Here is a 23,280-nt window from a genome sequence, read left to right as displayed (position 1 = left end):
CTCTGAAGGGATGAGCTCTGAAGGGCTTTGCAGATCACCCAAAACCCTCCCCATGCCATTAATCTAAATTAATGCTCTGACAAATATGTCATAATATTGGGTGAGAAATATGATAAATGCTCGCTTCAGCCCATCCATAATTAAGTCTCTTTAGCAAAATGGCAAAATTTCAAATTGCAGAGCTGGCGTGGCCCCTGAGAGCAACAAAGGTGACCCGATGCTTTCGCTGTAAACAACCGACTAATAACAGGGAATGGCCTTTAAAAAGACGTGACAGGTGAAATTTAGTAGAGTGCAGCAGATGACTGTACAGTAGGATTGAGCCACATTCAAATTTGAACCTGAATCGATGGTTTTAAATTTATTTTGGCAGCTAGCAGTCCTTCCTGCATAGCTCATTAAAACAGAATAACACTACCATTATATCAAAACATAATTAATGTTCTAGGAGGAGTTAAAAAAAAAAATAATGTATCGTGTTTTTGTTTTGTATTAAGAATGAAATGAGCTATGACTACTCTCACTGTACACAAAACAGGCTCACAGACCAAAACAAACAGCAGCATGCATTATCATGGCCCAGATCATTTTGTCAACAAATTACTGGTTTAATGTTGCAGGAGCTACAGATCTACATCCAATGCAGTGTTTGGAGAGGGTGCATGAATATTTAGTGTCAATCATATCTGCTTTAAATGCATTGTAAATGTGTGTGTGTCTTTTTTTTAAGCACAATGCACAGAGGAAATTTCAGTATACATTGTGGTTCATTTAAGATGTGAGAATATGAATTGGGTCTGATGCCTTTCGGTGACGGGGGAGAATTCTTCCAGTATCGAGGGGATAAATATTCCTTCTCTAGCCAGCATCTGACAAAATCACTGTTCTGCAAGAGGCGTATTGAAAAAATGGAAATATATGCAGTCAGGATTTTCATCTCATGCAAGCAACTATGAAATTTCAAAAGAAGTATCGCAGCTGCATGATACTTGTCTAACTGGGTCGTTATATCTGTTTTCTTAGTTGTTTTCTGAGGTAAATGACATAAGGTATTGAACAGCCCAGGGGGCCAACCTCTAACTAAACTAGGAGGCGGCATTCACTTCATTCACTGGCCTTCCTGGTAATGAGGTGGAAGAGAGTGTCAGCCTATGGCCAGCTGGGAGGCACTTTCCACTGGTGAGTCAGACAAAGTGTAATAGGCAAAGCCAAGATATGAAGGGAGACTGCTGCAGTCAGACTGATGTCACAAGTGCTGGAGGACAAGCTAATATAGGACATGTTTATGAAAATATCAAAATATAACATGCCATGGGGTGTCCTGGTTGCTCGGAAAGCTGGGGACAGGCAGTGTACTGTGATTTTCAATCTGGCTCACAACTGTTTTTTTGTTTGTTTGTTTGTTTGTTTGTTTGTTTTTGGTTTTGTTTTGTTTTTTTGCATCTTAAACCCTCTCCTCGCTTCTATGATATCCATCAACCAAACAAGCTGTACATGTAACACACATATTGGATAATGTTCACGACATACATAAAGATGGTGGTGAGCAAATTAATAGAGCAAATGGCTACAGCTGATTCATGTTACTATTACCTGTTTCAATGGAGTCAGAAATCCTACTCTCACATCTTAAATCAGGCGTGATTGTAGTCTTTCTCACCAAGAAAATTCAAGATGATAAATGCAATGTACATTCGTCTTCTACTGCAACAGGAAAGCACTACAAAATTCAAAAGTCTGCAGCAAAGTGTAACCTTGTACAGCATGCGGGCTTCACATGTGTTTGTTTCCACAATTACAGGCCAATTAGTCAACTCAGACAAACATCCACGCCATTATGAGCCAGCAAACTGTAGTCCAATGAACAGCATCAGAAATGGATGGAAAAGGAAATTGCATCTGATGAAGCATCAGCTGCACTGAATCTGAACTGTTGTATTGTCATATTCTGGACATTTTAGAAACACAGTTTATCATTAAAAAAGAGAAATGTAGCTATTTTTGAGGTACTTCTCTTTCTTTTTTTTCTTTTTTTTTTTTAACAAGAGGATTGGTGCTTGATTTTTCATCATTGATCTGCTTTTGGGAGCTGGTGTTAAAACATGTGGCTTCATGATTTAGCTCTTTGATCTCGTTTTCTCTCCCACTCCCCCATTGTTGCTGTGCAGACTTTAAAGCGCAAACTTTCCTCCGCTCTTGTCTATCAGAGCTGATTCTTGCAATTTTCAACAGAACGAGCCTGGGGATGATCAGAACTAGCACAACGCTGGCATAACAGACGCAGAAATACAGCTCCAGTGGGGGTAAGCTCAGCTTGAATGGGGACATAATGTAATGCCCACAAGCCAATTTACTTTAATTTAACTATTTTCAACATTTCATGAAAACATGGCATTGGTGCCTTTGTCAGCCTTTAAATGCAAAAAATATTTCAGTGAAGGCTAATTTATGGTTTCCAGGTAAACTTGATTTTTATTTTTTTTATTTTTTTTTCAATTCATTGCAGAGAAGAAATTTAAAATGAGACTGACAGGCAAAACTATCTTGAATGGGACCTTTTGTCAACGTTTCTTAAGGTGATTATGGAAACATGAAGTAGGAGACGGCAAAATCGAAAAAGCAAAAAGCAAGAATTTGGTCAGGATTGGTTTTGACAAACATTTTTAAATCTTTTGCTACAAGTGCTAGTTCCAATGATTGTGTGCAAATATGCCATTTTATTGGTTATTGGCACAAAATTACAGCATAATTTAATACTGTATAAAGTGAAGCTGCTGGTCCTCACTTGGTCCCTCTGTGATCAAACATGCCTGTGAGTTTGGTCAGAAAACTTGCTTTGCAGTGTATATATATATATATATATATATATATATATATATATATAAATTATATGAATTTGACTGTGAAGCTTGATACAAACAGTTTCTACACAACATCAGAGATAAAGCTTTGGTGTGGAATAGTTGTTATGGCTTAGTAATTATTTTATCGGTGTGCCACTTTAGAAATGTTGCTGTAAATCTTTATATTTCCAAATAAATTGACTTTTTTTCTTGGTTTAAAAAGGGTTAAATACATGTAGCACTTCTCCAAAGACATTCAGGTCACATTTTGAAATGGACAAATCTCATGAGAAACTAGCATTAAAATACAACGGTAGTGACAGATTTGTGTGGGTGTTTACTCTGTAGAAGAAAGCTCTGACATTATCTGATGGGTGGCGTTTATTTTATCCTGCCAGTCCGAGGTCTTGAATAATTAAATAGAATCAGCATGCTCCTCTTTTTTTTTTTTTTTTGTTAAAGATGGGAGGTATTCTGATATTCCCTGTTGGACAGGCTTTGCCCTACCCCAGAACGTGAGGGGCCTCCTAAGCAACGCCTCAGCTTTGTGCATTAAAAGCAGGGAGACACTGTCTAGACCAAATACCTCTTTCACACTAAGTTCACCAACGCCGTTCTGTCCTGAAAGGCAGACTCCGGCAGAAATCTCATTGCTTGCTTTAGATTCATCTGTCTGGCCAGCGCTGATGGCTTCAGTCCATCTGGGAATTCAGTCAGGCTTGGAGTTACACACCTGACATGCTGCAAGAATGGACACAAACCAACACTCCCTCTGAGATCAAATTTGTTTTTTCACTGTTAATGTCCAAAAATGCTGTGAGGCCAATAAATCAATGCTTTTTCAGACGAACGCAAGAAGAAATTGATGGAGGGCGTTTGTAGGACAGGCACAAATAAAGTACTGGCCAAACATCCAAATGTGTTCTTCCCTCAAGGACATAAAAATAGTGTTCCACGATTTTCTCTGTGAACAAATGTGGCCTTAGGGCGGAAAGCATACAGAGACATTTGTTCAGTGTGTTTTGTGCCTTTATAAAGTAACCCACATGAGAGCCCTCTTAGCAGCTCCGCGGCATGGTTAGGAAATTGCAAATTGACAAAAAAAAGAATGTTTCCACGCGGTGATGGTGAGGCAGTGAAGTCAATCACAGCTCAAAGAACGTTAAGATTTCTAGTAATTCAAATCACAGCGAGATTGTAACATAAAAGGAAAAAAATATTGAGGAGAGTCAAAAGCAAATAGCATAAAAGATGCTGCATTACATTGTATTTGATATTTGAGGAACACCAGATTACTTTCAATGCACTTGTATATGCTAATTGTGAAACAAATCTGTAATTATGCATATTCTTGTATGATTATATAGTTTGAGTTTTATCAGTCCCACTAAATCAAATCATGAATGAGTCATTACATCATTTTTCAAACTATCATTTAAATAACTTAAAATCTCTTGCTTCATTCTGCAATATTCTGAGTTTCCTCCACTCATAGCACAAGCAAAATGGACCTGATGCAATACTGTTATTTAACGCTGTGTTGTAGTACATTTCATACCGAAACCCTGTTGCACTAGTAACAGCAACAGCTGCCTGCAGTGCCTGCACCTCTCTTGACATGTGGTTCATGTGTTTGTGTGTTCGAGGGTATCACCACTTTGATAATGATCCGCCCAGTACCATCCACACTTCTGCTCGCCCGCTTTGTCAAAATAACTCCTGGCTCAATATCTGAATTGTCAAATACATTTGAGAATGGTTCGTTGAGCTCGGCGAGACCCTAAGGAAAATTTCTGATGTAATTTAATCACAGTATTTCCTCGGTGAGTGCAGGCAATAGAGAAGCAAGTGTGGGGAAAATCCAGCCGATGGAGGCTCTAGTAGCCGACATCCAGGTCTCTGCTCATTGCAGTTGTTTAAACTCAGTGAGGAAACATTTTTACATGAACTACACGAGTTGATTTGAAAGAATATGTGAATGAATATTCTCACCTGTGTTTGATTGGTCCTCTATGGCACATGCAAGTCAATGCAACACGTTCATCAATAGTAAATTTAAGACTTAATGCACACTTTCATACTATGTGACATGTGACTAAAGCTTTTGTTTCCATTATAGTTCTGTATAAGTCCTTCATGTAATCATGTTGGTTTGGATCTTGCAGGTCTTGGTCTGATTTATTTTTTGCCATTTGTGCCTGTTTGTGTGGCCAGGTATGTGTGCATACACCTGTGTGGGTTTGCGATAATACACTGAGACTACCTACCTCATCACTGATACAGTTTAGGGCTGCAATTTATCATTTTTTATTATTTAGTCTGTCAATTATCTTTTTGATTACTTGTTCAGTTGAAATAGAAAATAATTAAAAATGGTAAAAAGCACAAGTCATTTACTTCAGTTAGGTTGTTTTGTCCAGCCATCAGTCCATAACCAAAAGATCTTCACTTATAATACTGAATGATTATTGATAATAACACTTCTCCTGTAATAGCGCCCCTCCAGCAGCAGGCACACAGGAGCTATGGGCTGCATCAGAGGGTAGGGACATACAGACTATACGGTTGTCGATGTCGGTGGACTTGTTGTTTCAGGGCCTTTAAACATTCTATTGATTCAATTTTGTCTCCAGTTTCAGTTCCTTCCTTTAACCAACAGCGGTGCTGTGAGGAAGCATCCACCAATAATCTGTAACTCATTAACATCTCCTGTCCACTCTTTACTGCTGTGCCAGCAACATATGTCACAGCTAATATAGCTCTGGGAAAGAGACCTCTAATCAGCAATCTGTAAGATGTGCAAATTATAAGAAGTGCGACACAGACTGGAGGGTGGAGACTGTAATAGCAAATGGAGGGTGAAATTCACCTTATGGACTAAACAGTATAAGGCCTCGTGGATGGAGACTTACCATAATAGGGTCACACAGACATGGACACTTTGGAACAAGCTGCTGTTATATGCGCTGACATTAGGATGAGCAATCTCTGCATCCGTCCACTGACCCTGACCTCCGAGGCCTATTGTAATGCCTCAGTCTGCTCAGGACACAGATAACAAAGTCAGCTTCTTCAGGCACTATTTTTCATCTGTCACTCGGGTCAAAGATATGAGGCACCACTGACCTTAAAGATGTTGATTAGTCTTTATGGTTGCAAAGCTAAGGTGAACCCTGTAATTTCTGAAGTGAAAGCGTAAGACAAGAGGCAACAAAACAAGCTCCTGTGTTAGTATGAAAATATATTCAGGCCTTATCGCTTATCTAGAACCACTTGAAAAAAAAAAAAAAAAATGTCAACGCTGCATCTCTTGACACCCACAAAGAACAATGTTTACATAATCCTTTGATTGTTCCCGCAATTCAGTATGTGTACTTTCACTCTGCCAAATAGCAAAGTATTCTCTCAGTCTCGCTGCTAATCCTCTTCTTGCGGCCCCTTCCTCTAGTTGTCACCTCACATCAGAGGGAAAAAAAAAAAAAAAAAGCTGCAATTATTGCACTTCAGTAACTGTTGAGACAACATCACAACAGTCGAGCTGTGGACACCGCTGAGCTGATGGTTAGGGAAGACGGTCTGAGGAGCAGAGCTCTTAAACTGGAGGATCTCAAGGCTCCAAAGCACCTGCTAAATGATAGCTTTAGATTGCTGTGTGAGAGCAGGCTATAGACATTTTTTCATAGAAATGTGCCCATAGAGCGGTAAACCCACAGTGCAGTTCCCGGTGTGGGTGCCTGAAGAGAGCTGAAATGTCTCTATCACTCTTTAGTAGCCCTGCAGCAGCAGTAACTGTAATGTCATGCATTTTTTCGGGCACACACACGAGTGAATGAGCACTGTTTTGACCACTTTTCCAATGGCAAAATCACACTCAAATTCAATCGTATTCTTTTTTTAAAAGGTCGTACAGATGGCATCAACCATGTGAAACATCAATGCGAAAAATTGCTAAATTAATATAAATTATTTGCCCCTAGCAACAGTGACAGTTCTTACTGAAAGTGTTGTACTGTGACAGATCCTTAATGCAGAAATGTAAAAGTTGAACACTTTTACCTTGGTTTGTGTTAACAGCATACATTAATCAGATCTGGCAAATAAATTGCTTTTGCTAATGGTTTCCAAATTAGCCTGCATCAAATGAATCATGGGACTAATCAGTTTGGTTGCTCGTGCAAATTACGGCTTGGCCTACTATTTGGGTGTTTTACTGTATATCTTAATCAGGTCAAAGGAGAAGGGGCCAAACTCTCTCACCCCCATTAACACTACCATCACTAATGTGCATGTGCACCAGCAAGCGCAAATTACATCCAAAACCGTTGCTTCAGTCACATTTTCTCCATAACATATAGAAATAGAAACATCACAGAAAACAGTGTGACACAAAGCATGTAAACAGAAGCTTAGTTTAGCAGGGGTGTTTTGAACTGACGTGTTTGAGTTTTGCCTTGAAGAAAATTGAATTTGTGTCATGTGCTCCACTCTTTTTTTCTTTTTCTTTTTTTTTTATCTTGTGCCAAAGCGAAACTACAACACACAGCACAGTTTGATATTTGTTGTAGCCTGACTTCGATGAAAAGATGGTCTTAAGCCAGCTCTTTTCAACAAAAGTCTGTTTTGACAGAACTGCCTTTTAAAAACCTGTACTTTTCATTGCAGAGGCAGCGTTTGCTCTATTAAGTGAGTGCTGTTGTATGTACAGCATCTGTGGATCCCTCAGTTTGAACAATGATTAAAGAGGCAGTACAGTATGGCATAGCTGGCTCTGAATGCATGATCCATTTGCAGCAATGGTTTCCATGGATACCAGTGTTCTTAGCGTCATTAACACACAAAATTGAGGGTTTGTTTAATATTGTTATTTCAAGTGAGGGTGCCGTGCATTCGCAGGATTGAAATTTTACACTTCAGTGTGCCACACGAATGAAATTTCGGCTTCCCGTCATGAAAAGATTTTTGTCTTCATGGAATTTCATCTCGTCTACGTCCAAGACTTTTAATTTTGAGATGAAATGTTTGTGTGGTGAAATCACTACAAATCAACCTCAATTAACTCAGAGACTTTTTTGTTGATGCAGTAACAGTCTATCTGTGAATATAAAAAACGATGTTTGGAAGGAACGAATCAATAAACCATTATGATTTTACTTTATTACTAACCCTCTGCTGTGGCATCTGTTGTGTGCCAACATCTCAAACAGAAGAGCACTGAATTACAGATGTTTGAATAAATACATCTCTAAACATATGAATCAAAATATTTTGCTCATAAACCAAAAGTGATGCATCCATTTATGTATTCTTTTTTTTACATATATTGTGTGGATTCAAAACTATTTAGGCACAGTGCAAAAAAAATGGGGGAGGGTTCGGGTGGGGAAGGTATGAGTGAGCGACCACATGATTAGTTGATGCACAAGGATGACCACCAAGTAATGGCCTCCAGCCATCATCCCTGCATTGAAACATCGTAGAGCACAGTGGCGAGACGGCTTTTGACCAAGGAATACTGATGTTGTTGAATCCTTCAGAATTTGAAATAAGCTTGGCGAAGGTTTTCCTTTCAGCTTTTACAGTGCCCCCTGCTGAACTCTGATTCAAAAACCTACTGTGCATGCATATGAAGTAAAACTATTTAACAACTGTGGTGGTAAGGCTTCCGCCTGGAAGTTTTGATATTCTGTATGCGCTGCGTTTGGATTTAACTTTTAAAGCGAGTACAAATGCACAGCACAAGAAAAGACAATTTTGTAATGCACTGAGTCATCACTGAAGTAGAAGTGCAAGAAATGTTTATTAATAGTGACAGAAACCGAATGCAGCTCAGAGGAGGGGTAAGAATCACAGGGTGATTATTTTCTACATTATCACTTCAGTGCCATTTGCTCTATATTCATTAGCGTGATATAATACACACATACACATGCACACACTCACACACACACCAGCTGTGTGTCTTGTGACCTCTTTTCATAGATGTACGTTTCAAAGCGACAAAATCAAAGGCTTGTAAAACTGCTTCACACATAGAAATGGTCTATTAATGTTTCCTTTGGAAACAAAGGTGTCTTTGAATGCACCAAATCAAAGACTAAACAGATTACATTGAACACAGAATTTACATGCCAGCCATATTAGATTTGCATCATATCCAGGATGGCAGACACTCTCCAGAAGACTGCACAACTGGAGGAAATAGAAGTTAATCCAACTAGTCTTTGAAGGCAAATGTAAAATCGAAGTTATGCTTTGATTTTGATGATCACATTGAGCCAAAATTAAGCATCAACAAATTGAAGATCACAATAAGACATTTCAGATGCATAAAAGTACCTGTTAGCAGTCCCTTACCACATAAAAATACTAACTACAGTAGATCTTTTGTAGCAGAATAGTCATGACTACTTGTATCAAACAGTTAACTGCTAGCAGCCACTGCTAAGATAAATTATTTGCCACAGGAGATGCAAAAATGAGCCTATGAAATGTAATAAATGCTTTTAATATTTAATACAAATGCTGTGGAGCTGATATTTAATATACCATTAATGTTTCATTCCTTAAACTGACTAAATGCATTTGTATATATTGAAACATGGGTCTGAATTTTGAGATATACTGGGATCTGACAGAGGAAAACATTGTTTAAGACCAAAAAAAAAAAAAGGGGGCACATTATGAATAGCATGTTAGAGGCATATATCAAATTCAGATAATAAGATCATCCAAAGTCGTTACGGAGGCCACAGCAGTTGGTACAGTTTCCAGTAATGATCACTTTGCCTCACACCAAACTAGACGTCGGAGGGAGCAAGGCTGCCACTCAGTCGCTGCTTGGTTGACCTCTTGCATAATTCAATCATGGCCTGATACTGTATAGGACGGTAATAACAGATGAACTCTGACAACCATTGCAGCTTCATTCCAGAGTGTTTCAGGGCAAGATCGTCACTACTCGATGGCGTCTGTTCAGGTTTTTTCTGTGTCATTTATTTGTTTGTTTGCACCATTCAAACTAGGAAATATACTTTTATAAATCCTGCCTTTGGCTTTGTGAGCATTTGAATGTGCCCATTAATTCAACAATGACAAACACTCTGCACATGCTACTGGTTGTATTTACATAGTAGTCTGCTCTTTCACATGGTTGAGGTATGTATATCTTAACTGCACACTGGAGATTACTGTTACACTGACCTCTTCTTATTAAACATTTTGTTGCAGCTGAAACCCCCCCCACACACACACAGCGATGCCACAAAGTACTGAATGCACCCTGGGGACACTTGTATATCATTGCAGCAAGGTGGGAATATTAAACAGCCTGCAAAAAAAAAAGAAAGATTTACAGCTGGTGTAAAGTTACAGTTTAAGAATTCAGATGTAAGAATAGTCTGAAATTCATATTTGAAAGCATGAGACTGCACAGTGTGTGCAACACTTTGTAATTCTCAGAAACCTGTGACTCCATGCCTGTTTGCTTTCATTTTTTAAACACACTGTAGCCAGTTTTGTGTTTGAGACCTACGTATAAAAACTTAAATTACAAACCAGCCATGTCAGAGGATACAAAGTACCAAGCCCCACTGCTGGATTTTACCGGAGGCGCTCCTAAAACAGAACAGGTTTGGGAAGTCTGGGCTACCTGTGGTGCCACTGTATTGATGCAGTAATCCGAAGCCATTTCCCAAATGCTTCTGATTTATCTGTCACATTTCATTATGGCCCCTGTGCTGTGAAGCTCTTTCTCTTTAATACAATACTGCAGAGAGCATCTAACCGTCTGATGTGTCCTCTGTATTGGCTAAATGGAAAGGGCTCCCTGCAGCAGACTTTCACTAATTTGGTGGAGTGCGATTTGCTCATTTCCCTGTGTTTAGAGATCTCACTCTGATGCTTCCATTGAGACTTCAAGGAGATTGTGAGTAAATTAACAATTAAGGATTATTTAAGGAAAGAGCATGTTTGTGATATTAAATACTCAAGTAAAGCGTATGCCCTCACTACGATGCACACTGGCAGAAATATGGCTTCTACTTTTGAATAGTTTGTAGGTTGCTGCTAAATAAATGCTGGTAAACAAAAAGGCTGTCCTCTTGGGGGAAATGACAGCGTGAGCCATTTGTTGAAGCAGGTGAAAATGAGCTATGTTTACGTTCATCCAAAAGCGAAGTGTGATTTTCCTATAACACAGCAAGTCACATGAATCTGGCACCGTGAGCGCGGTCTTTCCCTGAGCTCAGTCAGCGACTTTCAGTTGCCTAAACACGGCCAAACCTTATCTAATGTGATGGCAGCTTTGGAAAAAAAAAAAAAAAAAAAACACAATTACATGATTCATTTTTAAAATGCTCATATGCATCATGGAATTGCTGCAACCTGATAATGGTCTCCACAGATAAGGTAGTGTGCAGCAACGGCAAAGACAGTGGATTGAAGCTATCTTGCAGAAAGACAATATCCAGACTGCTGGAAAATCACATTTGTGTCTCCAATCCAATTTAAGGACTAACTGTCCACACTGCTGTTTGCAAGTGATCAGTTATGAGTTGTGTATATTCAGGCAGTGTTAACCCATCTGCACTGGTTGTTATAGTAATGACTCAGCAGCGTGTAGGTATGTGAACTGGTAGACCAGAGTCAGACGAGCATGCCGCGGGCCAGATGAGATAAAAACCCGTCTCTCTCTTCATGCCATAGCAATATGTGGTTGTGGTGCAGAAGTCTGCCACCGCACCACACGGCATCAGTGACAGATGAGTTTTAAGATATGCAGCCATGTTGGCAGGCTCCCCATGCTGTGGATGTGACATCAGTGCTGTGAGGTGGTTGCTTTTTGAGCGGAGGACAGTTTGAAGTCTGATTGAAACAGGCAGCCGGTGACACACGCAGTATCCAGGAATTCTACTCAAATTAGATTTTCTACACAGCCATGAATGTGGTTTAAATCTGATTTGAAAATTAAGTTCCCATGTGTCCAGACTTGATGAAATAGACCCTATATCCCTATCTGGATATGTCAAATATGAATGTTTCCAATAGCTGTTATTTACATATATTCAGCCTCTATTATTATTATTATTATTATTATTATTACTATTATTATCATTTGAGGAGGGAGAGCTGTACTGTAGACGAGCTGACAATCTGCCACGAGAGTGTTGCAGAGTGATAATTTTCTAAATCTCATTCTACGTTACGTAACACTTCGCCTTACAGTGAGAGGAGCTGAATATCCTCAATGCTCCATGGAAACATCCAGACAGTGCAGGCAAATGTCAGCCGTCTTCTTTCCGCAGTGGCCTCTACTCAAATATCCCATCACGCATCTGTCAGGCATTAGTGCCACCATTCAATTAATAATTGTATTCCTGAAGTAAAAACAAACAAACAAACAACAAAGAAAATATAACAGTTCTATGCAGTCTTTGTTTCATTAGCATTTCTTATAGCTGCAGTGCAATGTTTAGTCCTGTACAAACACCTGATTCGAAACTGGACCATTTAGAAAATGAGACAAATGGTATGGTTTAAAAAAACTTTTTTATACGACTGTGATATTTAATAATCAAAATTATTTATTTTCTTACATATATTATATTAACATTGTATATTTTATTAATAATAATTGTGCTGTATGCTGCCAGCTGGTGTGTATGACACATTCTGATTAGTGTGTTGGCTTTGAATATCTCTGTGAACTATGGATGACATTGTGTTTTAAAAGCTGAAACTGACGACACGTATGTTATATATATATATATTGTTTTTGAATTGTGTATTTACATTGTACCAAATGTCTCCAGTCATTTTCAAACCTAGAAAACCTGTAGTCAAGGTAACTGTCCGTTTCATTTGGTTGCTTGTCAATGGCGTCATACCTTTCTGCATCCGTCAGCGCTGTGGTTGTCAAAAACTGACTTTTTATCCAGTTTTAAGCCACATTTTTACGATACACTTTTTAGATCTCTGTCATTTTTAACTCTATATTTTAAAAGGATTGTAATCATTGGACGTCTGGAAGGTGAGCTCAGCTCCCAGCTCCTCCGAGACGTCCTGACATGAAACTGCTTTATTCATCATTTTTGCTAAATTTAATTACTGGGTCTGTTTATTTTGGGGAGGAGGGAGACCTCTGTGGATAATTCAGCTCCCGGTAAAAAGTTGGTCTTTGGTTGTTGCTTTGATTGAGCGACCCCGAGCGGCAGGAAATTAAATATTGTCATTTAGTTTCATACAATATAGTCTTGCCATTCTGAGATAGTTGTTTTCTGTTAGACTTAATAGCCAGTAAGCATAATGCACCCTTTTTAAGACAAAACACATTTTGCCTGAACACTGACATGGCTAGATGCACAACTTTAATTATTCTTGTTTGTCCTATAGTACATTATGTAAGTTTTATTTACACTCCTGTTTTAATTTTCCAAAGAACTCGGGGTGTTCACGAGCTGCTGTTTTCAGTTGCATTGTTTTCACATTCAAGAGAAGGTTTGGTTACAAAGGAAATTCAAAAATGACTTTTTTTTTTAAAATTCTAATTACTCCTAATGTTGTCTTTTTGAGAGGCACTTGGGTTCCTTTTGAGCAAAAGCAAGAAGAAAGCCTGCCCATGGTTATTTGGTAAGGATGGAAAAATGGGCAGCCAATAGAAATTGTGTGTGCAGATTGGTACAGGAGAAAAAATGTCATGAATTGAGTCTGGATTTTCCTGAAAACAGTGTGATTTCCCTTATTTTGAATTAGGAGAAGTTCTGGGCTCATCATTCTTGATTAATATTATAATGAAAAATACAGTTTTGATTTTCTAAATTCTTACTGCATTGAAGATGTAAAACTCATATGTAGACTGCATGATATTGTTATATGACACGTAATATGTAAGTGTGTATGCTGCCGTAGTATGCCATGTAAGTTTAAAGGCAGCATCCATTACAGCTACATGAGGACACTTGCCGTACCCTGCAGAGGGAGTGCCAGTGAGAGCAGCTACAGAAGCCCCTTGAGAAAAAGAATTGGATTTTGCCTCCACTTTACCACACAGACAGTGTCTTTGAGTGACAGACTCATTTGCCAGGTTTTGTGGGTGGATGTTTATGCAAATGCATCTCCTCTGTGGGCTGAAATAGCCATCCAGTGACAGGCCAAAACTAACTGGGTTGAAATGCAGGAACATGTAACTGAGAGGCTGAAAGCAGTGCATATTTTACATTAACATCTCTGGCACCGCACAAAAAGGGCTTGATCAAATTTACCACTTTAAGCCAGCCCACACAAAAGGTGGAGAATGTTTTGTTTTTTTATATCTCATTTCTTTTAAAAAATGACAAGAAATGTTCAAGACATTTGACAGTGTTTATCCAAACTAAAGAGCTTCAAAGATTCGCCCTCGCTTCAGAACTGTAGGGCAAAGCTGCAGCGCACTTATGAATGTTGTTCATGTTTTCTCAGAAGGATGAATAACACAGTTGCAGAGGCCCACCCTGAAGGATTTTGCATTCAAAATGAATTTGTCAACTGAGAATCACAATTGTTGTTTTTACAATGAGCTGAATTGCTCCTTTCTGCTGTAAGGCAAAGATACCAAACCTTCACTTCATGCTCAGTCCGAGTTGGATATAATGGAAACAAGTTCACAGTGTTCCCTCTTTTCTCCTGAATGAGACAGCAGGAATATTTTCTTTTTCGTGGCAGGGAATCAGAAATGATTGTTTGTATTGAATTATGCATATGAGGGCAATAAACAAATCTAATTTGTATAATAAGAAGATGAGACAGTCTTCTTCATCTACAGAGACTTGTTATGTTTGCATTCATATAGAAACCTTTTTGAAGTCAAAGGAAACAAGAGCACAACAGTGGCTAGTCCTTTGATTCATAAGGTCCACTTATCTTTAACTCATAAATTGCAAAATAGAGACTGGATGCTGTGATGTCAAAGCAAGACATGCAATTACAAATGGAAATCTTTCATAAGTATGCATCACTGCTGCGGTGATGAAACAGCACAACAGTATACCGTATGGAGCCTTTGACAAAGAACAGCATCAGCCTCAGCCATGCACACACTACGGCAAAATTGATGCAGCACCAGTATGCTAAATAGAGATGTTAAATAAGTCCTCTGCAGTGGAGAAACAAAAAAAGATGTTCTCATGAAAAAGATCTTTAACATGAAGTGCTCTGCCTCACACCTGTTCACTGCAAATTATTCATTAAGCAAAACAGTGTGTTGCATTGACATAATCTCACATTTCAAAACCTTTTTAATGTTTTTCAATGTACAGATGTTTCCTACGCTGCAGCCATCTAGAGGACAGACCACATGTTATTAAGTTTATAAAAAATGACAGGAATTATACAAATTGATAGAAGTATAAGCGCAATAAACCAAGCACTGACAGGTAAAGAACTGCTATTTCTCGACTCCTTATATCGTACTTTACCTGGTTTGTAATTTCAACCCTTCATATAATGTATCGAACCAGCAACAGTTCAACATTTTCACAATGCAGTGGTGGTTTATATTTGTTGCTTTGTGTTATTTCTATTGAAGGGGCTGAAAGCTGAAAGAATTGAACGAGAGCTTGAACGCTACACAAGGTGAATCTGTGGCATTTCAAGAAGAATTTATGAGTAGTTGTGGGAGTTGGTGTGGCACGGATGCGCAAGCACACAAATCTACCACTGCTTGGAATTCATAACAAGAAACCGTGCACACAGGTGGAATACGCACATTAATACATCAAACATACACGTTTCCTCATTGCTGATGCAGGATTTTACTGGTGAAAGCGCTACAGTTTTAAGGACGAGCGCTTTGGCTGCCTCACATTAGAGAATTAGATACTACATTTATGTAACCCATTACTCTGATTACGGTTCCTGCTGTACTCTGACATTATTATAGGCAACAAACTGTTACTCACAAATTTTACTGCAATTGTAGTTATTGTAGGCTGTAAAGTTAAAAAGCTGGTTGTCACCTCCATGACACTGCAAAAATGGCTGAGAAGGGCCCTGCAGGGTTGGTGCACTAATTTAAGAAATGCAGTTTTGAGGCTGAAACTGTAATGCAAGTACTTTACTTAAGTATAAACTTAACTAACCATTTCATGTACTCTATTATTTTATTATAAATAATAAATGATTATAATTGCCAACTGTAGTTATTATCGTTACTATTCAGATGAGTATTTTACAAAATATATAATGATCTTATAAAATGTGATGTATTGATATATATGAATCTTACCAACAGTTTTCCACCAACTACAACAGTGAAATGCTACTTATATGGTAATGAATCAACATAATAGACAAATAATATAATGTGATAATGTATTAATGTATAACACAGTGTAAATGTACTTAGCTCACAGAACTTTTCGGTTTCAGGTGAATAATCATCAAAAATCAGTTTTTTTAATTTGGAGGTAGTAGTTTGAGCTTCATCATTTCCTTCTTTGCATTTAGGGACATGTTAACTTTAAATGTATTCATGCAGTCATTTCTGGAATGTAATCACCACTTCTTATACTGTGTAATGCTTTCTAGATGTCTGAGAACCATAAATCATCTCTACACTTTTTAAATTGTATTTCAGGTTTTTCATCCAGACTCTCACTGCATTTCATTGCATCCTGTCTCCAGTTCAGCTGTGACAACACGAGCCTTTAATTTACTCGGAGGTGGTTTGCAATACGCAGTCTGGGTAGTGGAGAGTTATCACTCTGAATTCCAATTGTCACGCTGTTGAAACACAGCCTCAAGACTGAGATCACAAATCCATGTCAAATGAACATCAGTATTCGCGGATCATCTGCATCCACCCAACTGCCAGGTTATCATTGTTAGCATCACAGCACGGCCCACACTGAATGAGGGAAAAAACGAAATGCTTTATGACTGAGATTGAACAAAGTACCCAGAATTCTTTTCAGTTTTGGTCAGTTGTCCATCAATATACTGCACCTCTGTGGAACAGAACCACATAAACTATTCATTGTGCATCAATACTTTCTCATTTAATACATCCCAGCCCGGTCTATTCATAGGCAACTGTCAAAGCATGCTGTACTGGTGCAGCTGTGGAAATATAACAGCTTTAACCAAATGAGAAAAAATAAATATAAGAAACTCTTACTCCTGAGGATTCAGACAGTTCCAGCTGCCCTAAACATGTAATGGAGGCTAACTGAGAGATGGGAATTAATACGATAACTCTGAGATTAGACTCCCATTTTAATCTGAGTGCTCAGAAATATGACATTTTCATTTTCTGACTGAGCCCCGAGAAATAACCAAAACAAACTCAACATGCATATTGGCCCACATATCTTGTTGTAAGAACCTAACTGGGAACATTGTTAACTAAACAATTGCCAGGAATGTGATGATATTATAATTATGCAAGTACAAGTTTTGTCTTTTTAATTCTTTAACCCTCCATATAAAATAGAAGCCACACCAAGCCTCATGTGGTGGACCCTTGCATCATAAATTTGTCACAGGTTGGAAAATGGAGACTTTTGTGGTTCCAAAGAGCCCATTTGCATCAACGTGTGACAGTGTGAGTGTTTTAGGCAGAACTTTAAACATGGCAACAGTTTTTGTGGTTTTATATCACTGTGTAAAATGAGTTAAGAGTCACCTCAGAGCCTCATGAATTTTTATATCCAGAAACAGTGACCTGGGCCATTTGAAGTATATACAGTTTATATATGTGTATCTTTTAGCCACGTGCAGAAAAGAACTGCTCATTTGCTTCCAGACTCCACTGTCTTCTCCTACAAATCACAGTCTTGCAGATCCTGAAGTATTTTCTGGTATAATATTAACCTCATTTCAGCATTTTTCTTTTCTCTGTTTTTCACAAAACATGACAAGAACTGACCCAAAGCTGTGTAATTGATTACAGCATAAAACTTAATCATGCCACACTCTGCATCACCCCCCTTTTTCTTTTTCTTTTTTTTTTCTAGAATAGGCAAAATTTAATATGCAGTTCATGGACAAAGAAGATGGCTGGCACTTTCACGCTGATTCTTCAGGGTCCTACAGTCTATCACGCTCTTTGTGTTGACCTTGTCATTCCCTAACAACTTTCTTTAGCATTTCCACAGCTGCCTCAGGAGGTTTAATACAGAAGAATGAACACAGAGGGCATAGCTCAAATACTGTTTCTAACAATCCAAGAGCTCAACATGGAATCAGTGTTTACAGCGGGCTAAAATACTTATAAGGTGGAATAATTTAGCCCAGGATTTTAGGAGTAACTGGGACATGGGATAGTCAAGATATTTGCTATAGCTTAAGACAAACAATGCATGCCTAAGATAAAACAAACAGATTCTGTGCTGTTGAGCTGAGCTCTCTCCTTCACTGAATTGGAACTAAAATGGCCTCCAAGTGTACTGAACAATGGGGGTGAGCATAATGCAGTGTGACTACTGAGTGACTTGACTGAGATCCAAAGTGAATAAAAGGCCTCACTATGTGAGGCAGCAAGGCTGAGCTGCTGCAGTGCTCAGGACTTTGGCGGGTGACAGTGCATTAGAACGCTTCACACACATTTCATTTGCCAATAAAATCCTATTGCCATTTTCCACATGGCACAAGGTCTGCATCGTCACAAGCCGTGATGATCAAATAAGCATCTGCAAATGCTCAAATAAGCATCTGCATTTAGTCTTAAGGTGGAATTGTTTCTGAGATGATATGAAAATTGCTGCAGTAGAGAAATGTGAAAATTTCTTTCCCTCCATGTCAGTTTTGTGGTCGTTAACTTTAATCACCCATGATAAACAAAGCTAAAGAATCCAAATGAAGACCTGATATATTTTATACATATTGCATAGTGCATGTAAGAGTCAAATCAATGTTCATAAGTGTGAACAATTTTCTCTCAAGTGAAAAACAAAGGATCAGGACTCAAATCTGGGATGTCATAGTCGTTTCTAACCTACTTCTTGTACTAACAATGAATTTAGAGGCCCACTTTGTGGACTCATAAAATATTTATTTGAATGTTTTACATATTTATGAGCTTCAGTTCTTTTGTGGCATTATCGGGTTTGAAACAAATTATAAACCCTAATCTCCAGAAGGCATCTTACTGTCACTGCCACATTTATCATCTTTTTTTCCCACTATTACCCATAAGTCGGTGACAACACAGAAATAGAAAGTGGGGGTATAGAGGTGGGCCCGGTTATACGAAATATCTGACAGAATCAAAATGATGTTTGGAAGAAGAAGCCTAGATTGTATGAGACAGCTTTCTTATAGTGGTGAGGAATCTTGACACGAGTGTCGCGGTTCGAGGACCTTGGAAGATGTGCAACAAAGCACATTCCTCTCAAACAATGAGACTCCTTGACCCTGATCCTTGAAAACTGGAAAATTCCAACCAAACGGAACAAAGAATGAGACGCCGTTCGTTAGCCAAGGGCAGTGTAGAGTGCCACAAAACAAGACAATGCCTCATCATGTTTATTTCCTACAGCCAAGTGCTATTTGTGGATGTTTTGAACAGTACAATGTGGAATTTGCAGGATTTTAAGCTTGTAGACATGTAAACACCAGCATCTGCACAAGTCTGGACAGGGAAAGGGCAGATGGCTGGGTGAGCACATGCACTAAAAAATCCGGTTCTACTTGCTATTTCGCTACTGAATGCCTCTTTGTGATCTTGATACATCTTGCTAAATATCAAAATAAATATTGCACCAGGCAAATTTCAATTAATGACAATATAGAGAATCTGTAAAAGATTTTCATTTTTCATTTATCTGCTCCCAAGAACACCAGGACATCAGAGCTATTCAGTCGCTACTCATTCACTTATGGGCAACTCAGAGTAAACAGCCTACTTGATTTTGCATGTGTGGGATGTGGGAGGAAACCCACATGAACATAGAACACACATGCACAAAAAGAGGAAAAAAACAGACAGACAGAGAAATAAATCTGTCTTCCTGTGAGTGCCACTGTGCCATTGTGCTGCCTCCTTTTACAACTTTTATTCATGAAACGGGAGAATGTGATAAAAATAAAACTGCATAAATGAGTCATCCAAGGAGTACATCTGTTTAGGATTTCATCGTGTCACTGTGGTTTTTTAAATTGCCAGAGCATCAAGGAATGCGGTCGGTCCATTGTCTGCATAATCACCTTAAATAGTTAAGAGCTTTAACCTGCACAGTGTTGCTTCCCTCCGTCTGCGCGAGACACTGGAGGGGCATTTCAGTGGCATGGCTGGAGTATACAACCTCCAGCCTTGCTTTTCTTTGATGTGCTCTGAAGCCATCCTCTACCAGGAACTGAGAAGATCAAAGACAAGCGATTTTATCAAATGGAGCCCTTGTCGACTGTTTGTAATGCTTTATTCTTCATCAGGAACACCCACTCTGTCACCATGATGCCACAGGAGACACAGTGCTCTTTTAAACCCAGTGGTGATCTCCCCGTTATCCAGATGAAAACGGATTTATTCAAACCTCCTATCAACTGACCCTATAAATAGAAGCTTGTGGAAAATCTTCAGAGGGGGGGGGGGGGGGGAAAAGAAAAAAAAAATAAGCTGTGCTCTTAAGCTGTTATTAACATGCTGATAGAAAAATGTCAAATGTTGTTTTGGAGCAGAGACTTTTCTGTGAAAATAAGCGTAATGCTTCCTGGTAAAAATTTATGATTAGAACATAAGATTCGCTAAATGATTAAATTATCTGAAAAAATACACAGCTGAGTCATACTTCCTGATGTTACTGCACATGCTAGTTGACTGCAGGGTTAGTTGGAATAGTAATTTGCATCAGAAACTGTATGCATTATTGCTTAAAGGCTCTAGTGGAAGGGTAGGTGAATGATACTCAAAATGGGTTTGTCATCCAACATGATGGAGGCTAGCCATTTATTAAATCATGTGAAAATTTAGAGCATGAGTAACTCCTACAAAAGCATAGACCTTAGGCGTAGTCGGATCTAGGTCTAACATTTCTACAAGAGAAAAGTGTGTATGAGTGAGTTTGGAAAAAAAAAAAAAAACATGCCTCAAAATGGGATGGAGCATGTAGCAGCACTCAGCAGGAGTCAACCAAACAGCTGAACTACTGCAATCGATGCTCACCTGTTCTCCATGATTAGAAAACTGCCACCTGTTCTCCAAGGTGCTATTATAGCAAGTGTTGTTTTGGTAAGTGCCACAAGGGAGATTGCTCCATAACATTCCAGCTATCATTATTTTTACCCCCCCCCCCCAAAGAAAAAAATTCTAAAGGTTGACTCATTATTTTTGGTTCAGTGTGCCGTGATGAATGTCCCTCTTTTATGTCTCACGGTAAACGGCACCTCACCTCTGAAGTGTGTAGCATATTCCTCTGGGGGTTTTCTTTCTGCTATCTGTTAAACTGCAAGCAGCTATGTGTCAAGAAGTGCTCCCATTGTAATTCAAAGAGCTACACAAATGTGTTAACTAAAGAAGCCCCCCAAGATGTGTATAAGAGACAGCTGTGAATGTGTGTGGATGTATGAAAGTGTTTTATGTATGCCTTCATGCACATGTGTGACTATCAGCTGCAAGTGAGTCTACTGATAGTGCCATTTTTTTTTTCCTGTAAGCTCTTGACTATATGTTAATTATTGCTCAGTTCCAACATACAGTGAAAACACGTTGCATTGCTCTATGGCAACACTGGACAAGTAGCATCTTTATAGAACAGAACAGCTTCGAAAACACTTAATACTCTTTTATTCAGCGATTTTAAGTCTAAACATGTTTAATTGTTAGTTTCTGCAGATTTGATCTTAAATCTTATCCATTGCATGAGCAATGTGATCCAGTCTGACACTGCTGCATCCATGATCCCAGTCGCTCCATGTGACATAGATGCCAATACCAACCGAGGGGATGTGTCCATATTGACCACTGTTGGTCGTTGTATGGATGACACTGACATAAATGTATAAACACACACAAAAAAAAATTGTCTTTGGATTCGCAGCCATTTTAACTCTGTGCTGATGTGTACAAAAAACAGCCATTTTAAATTCACAGCAATGATAGTGCATTTTGAACTCAATCCAACCAAATGAAAGACCCCCCTATAAGGTGGTTTGGGTTTGTGCTGGTGTGGTCTTTACTGCACCCAACTTGTTCTTGAAGTTGACACATTTCTGAGCCAACTGCGGTCTAGATATCTATGTGTGCTCTTTGTTTCATGGGCCATCACACTTCAAACATGCAATAAGGGCAGAGAAGGGAGTGATTGACGTGCACATTTGACTGACATGATTACCATCTTATCTACGCATACAGTAGTCCAATAAGTCTACATCTATTTCAGCATGAAAGAGGAAGGTGACAGGATACTTACCTTCTTTAGGAGGCCGTTTCACTTCTGCACTGAGATTGCAGACCTGCCCAGCTTGTAGTTGGGGAGACAAGCAACCCTCCGTTTGTGGATTTAAAGGTAAAACCACGTTGTTGAGCATGAGCATACTCTCTGATTCTCCATCGCCTAAATGCTGAGGACATGTGCATTTCGTGTACACGATCCCACATGTCTCCACTGTCCCTTTCTCTAATTTCAGGCAGTTTTCCAGCCATGTACAAAGCACTTGACACCCAAACTGGCTAGGGCTCGCCTTATTCAACACCAAAAACTCCACAGTAGACTTCTCCTCCTCATCCAGCTTCTGTGGCGTCAATCCGTTATAATCATAAGGGAAAACTCTCCGTAGTTGAACAAAATTCTTGTCATACAGCAAAAATACATAAATATTCTTCGAATCGCACAGGTACACTATAGACTCGTTGACTTTCAGCAATTCATTGATCTTTTCGTGCGAGTAATGGTCAAACTGATAAGCAAGCAAAGAATATTCAGAGCAGCTCAAGTCTCGCTTGTATAGCTTCAGGTAGATGCTGTATTTGGTAGGGTCTGGGTTCTCCAGCGTCCATGTACAGTTTGTATAGTTCTTAGGAAACATTTCAGTCACCGAATATGATCCATAAATGACCCCCTTGACCAGAGTGGAACACCAATAATCTTGGGCACCAGTTAATCCAAACATAACCAGAAGATAGGTGGAAAATATATAAATCAACAGGTTTCGAACAGCCTTCATCCTATGTCATTTGGCCTGCAAGGAGAGATGGGAGAGAATTAGACAAAGGAACGTTAAAGCAGAGGACACAGGGAACATGATAGATGATCTCTATCGGGCCTGACTGATGTGCTTCACACATTTCTTATCACGTCCTACTATGAAAATGGAAAAAAAAAATGACACTTTAACCTCAGCAACGTGTCTTTTGCATCCCCATCCTGCCTCCTTCATTACTATACTTTGTGCAAACATTGCCACCTTGTGGTGGCTTCAGCCATTTCTTATTTATTTATTTATTTATTTACTGTGTTGGAGGGGGGGG

The 23,280-nt window shown here is 39.0% G+C and overlaps 1 protein-coding gene across 7 annotated transcripts in view; it reads right to left on the bottom strand.

The window, feature by feature from the left end:
• adgrb3 (adhesion G protein-coupled receptor B3) overlaps nucleotides 1-23,280 on the bottom strand; it is a 112,987-nt gene that overhangs the window by 87,628 nt on the left and 2,079 nt on the right. For all 7 annotated transcript variants that reach the window (XM_023411687.2, XM_023411688.2, XM_023411680.2 and 4 more), the window contains exon 2: nucleotides 22,223-22,991. In XM_023411687.2, the coding sequence (XP_023267455.1) occupies nucleotides 22,223-22,976 (754 nt within the window). In that variant the 5' untranslated portion in view covers nucleotides 22,977-22,991. The remainder of the gene's footprint in view (nucleotides 1-22,222; nucleotides 22,992-23,280) is intronic.

The sequence above is a fragment of the Seriola lalandi genome, unplaced genomic scaffold (assembly GCF_002814215.2).
Source record: "Seriola lalandi dorsalis isolate HSWRI2012SDOR001 ecotype SW California unplaced genomic scaffold, Sedor1 jcf7180002054470, whole genome shotgun sequence".
In the NCBI taxonomy this organism is placed as follows: Eukaryota; Metazoa; Chordata; class Actinopteri; order Carangiformes; family Carangidae; genus Seriola; species Seriola lalandi.
This window is presented reverse-complemented; position numbering and strand designations above follow the sequence as displayed.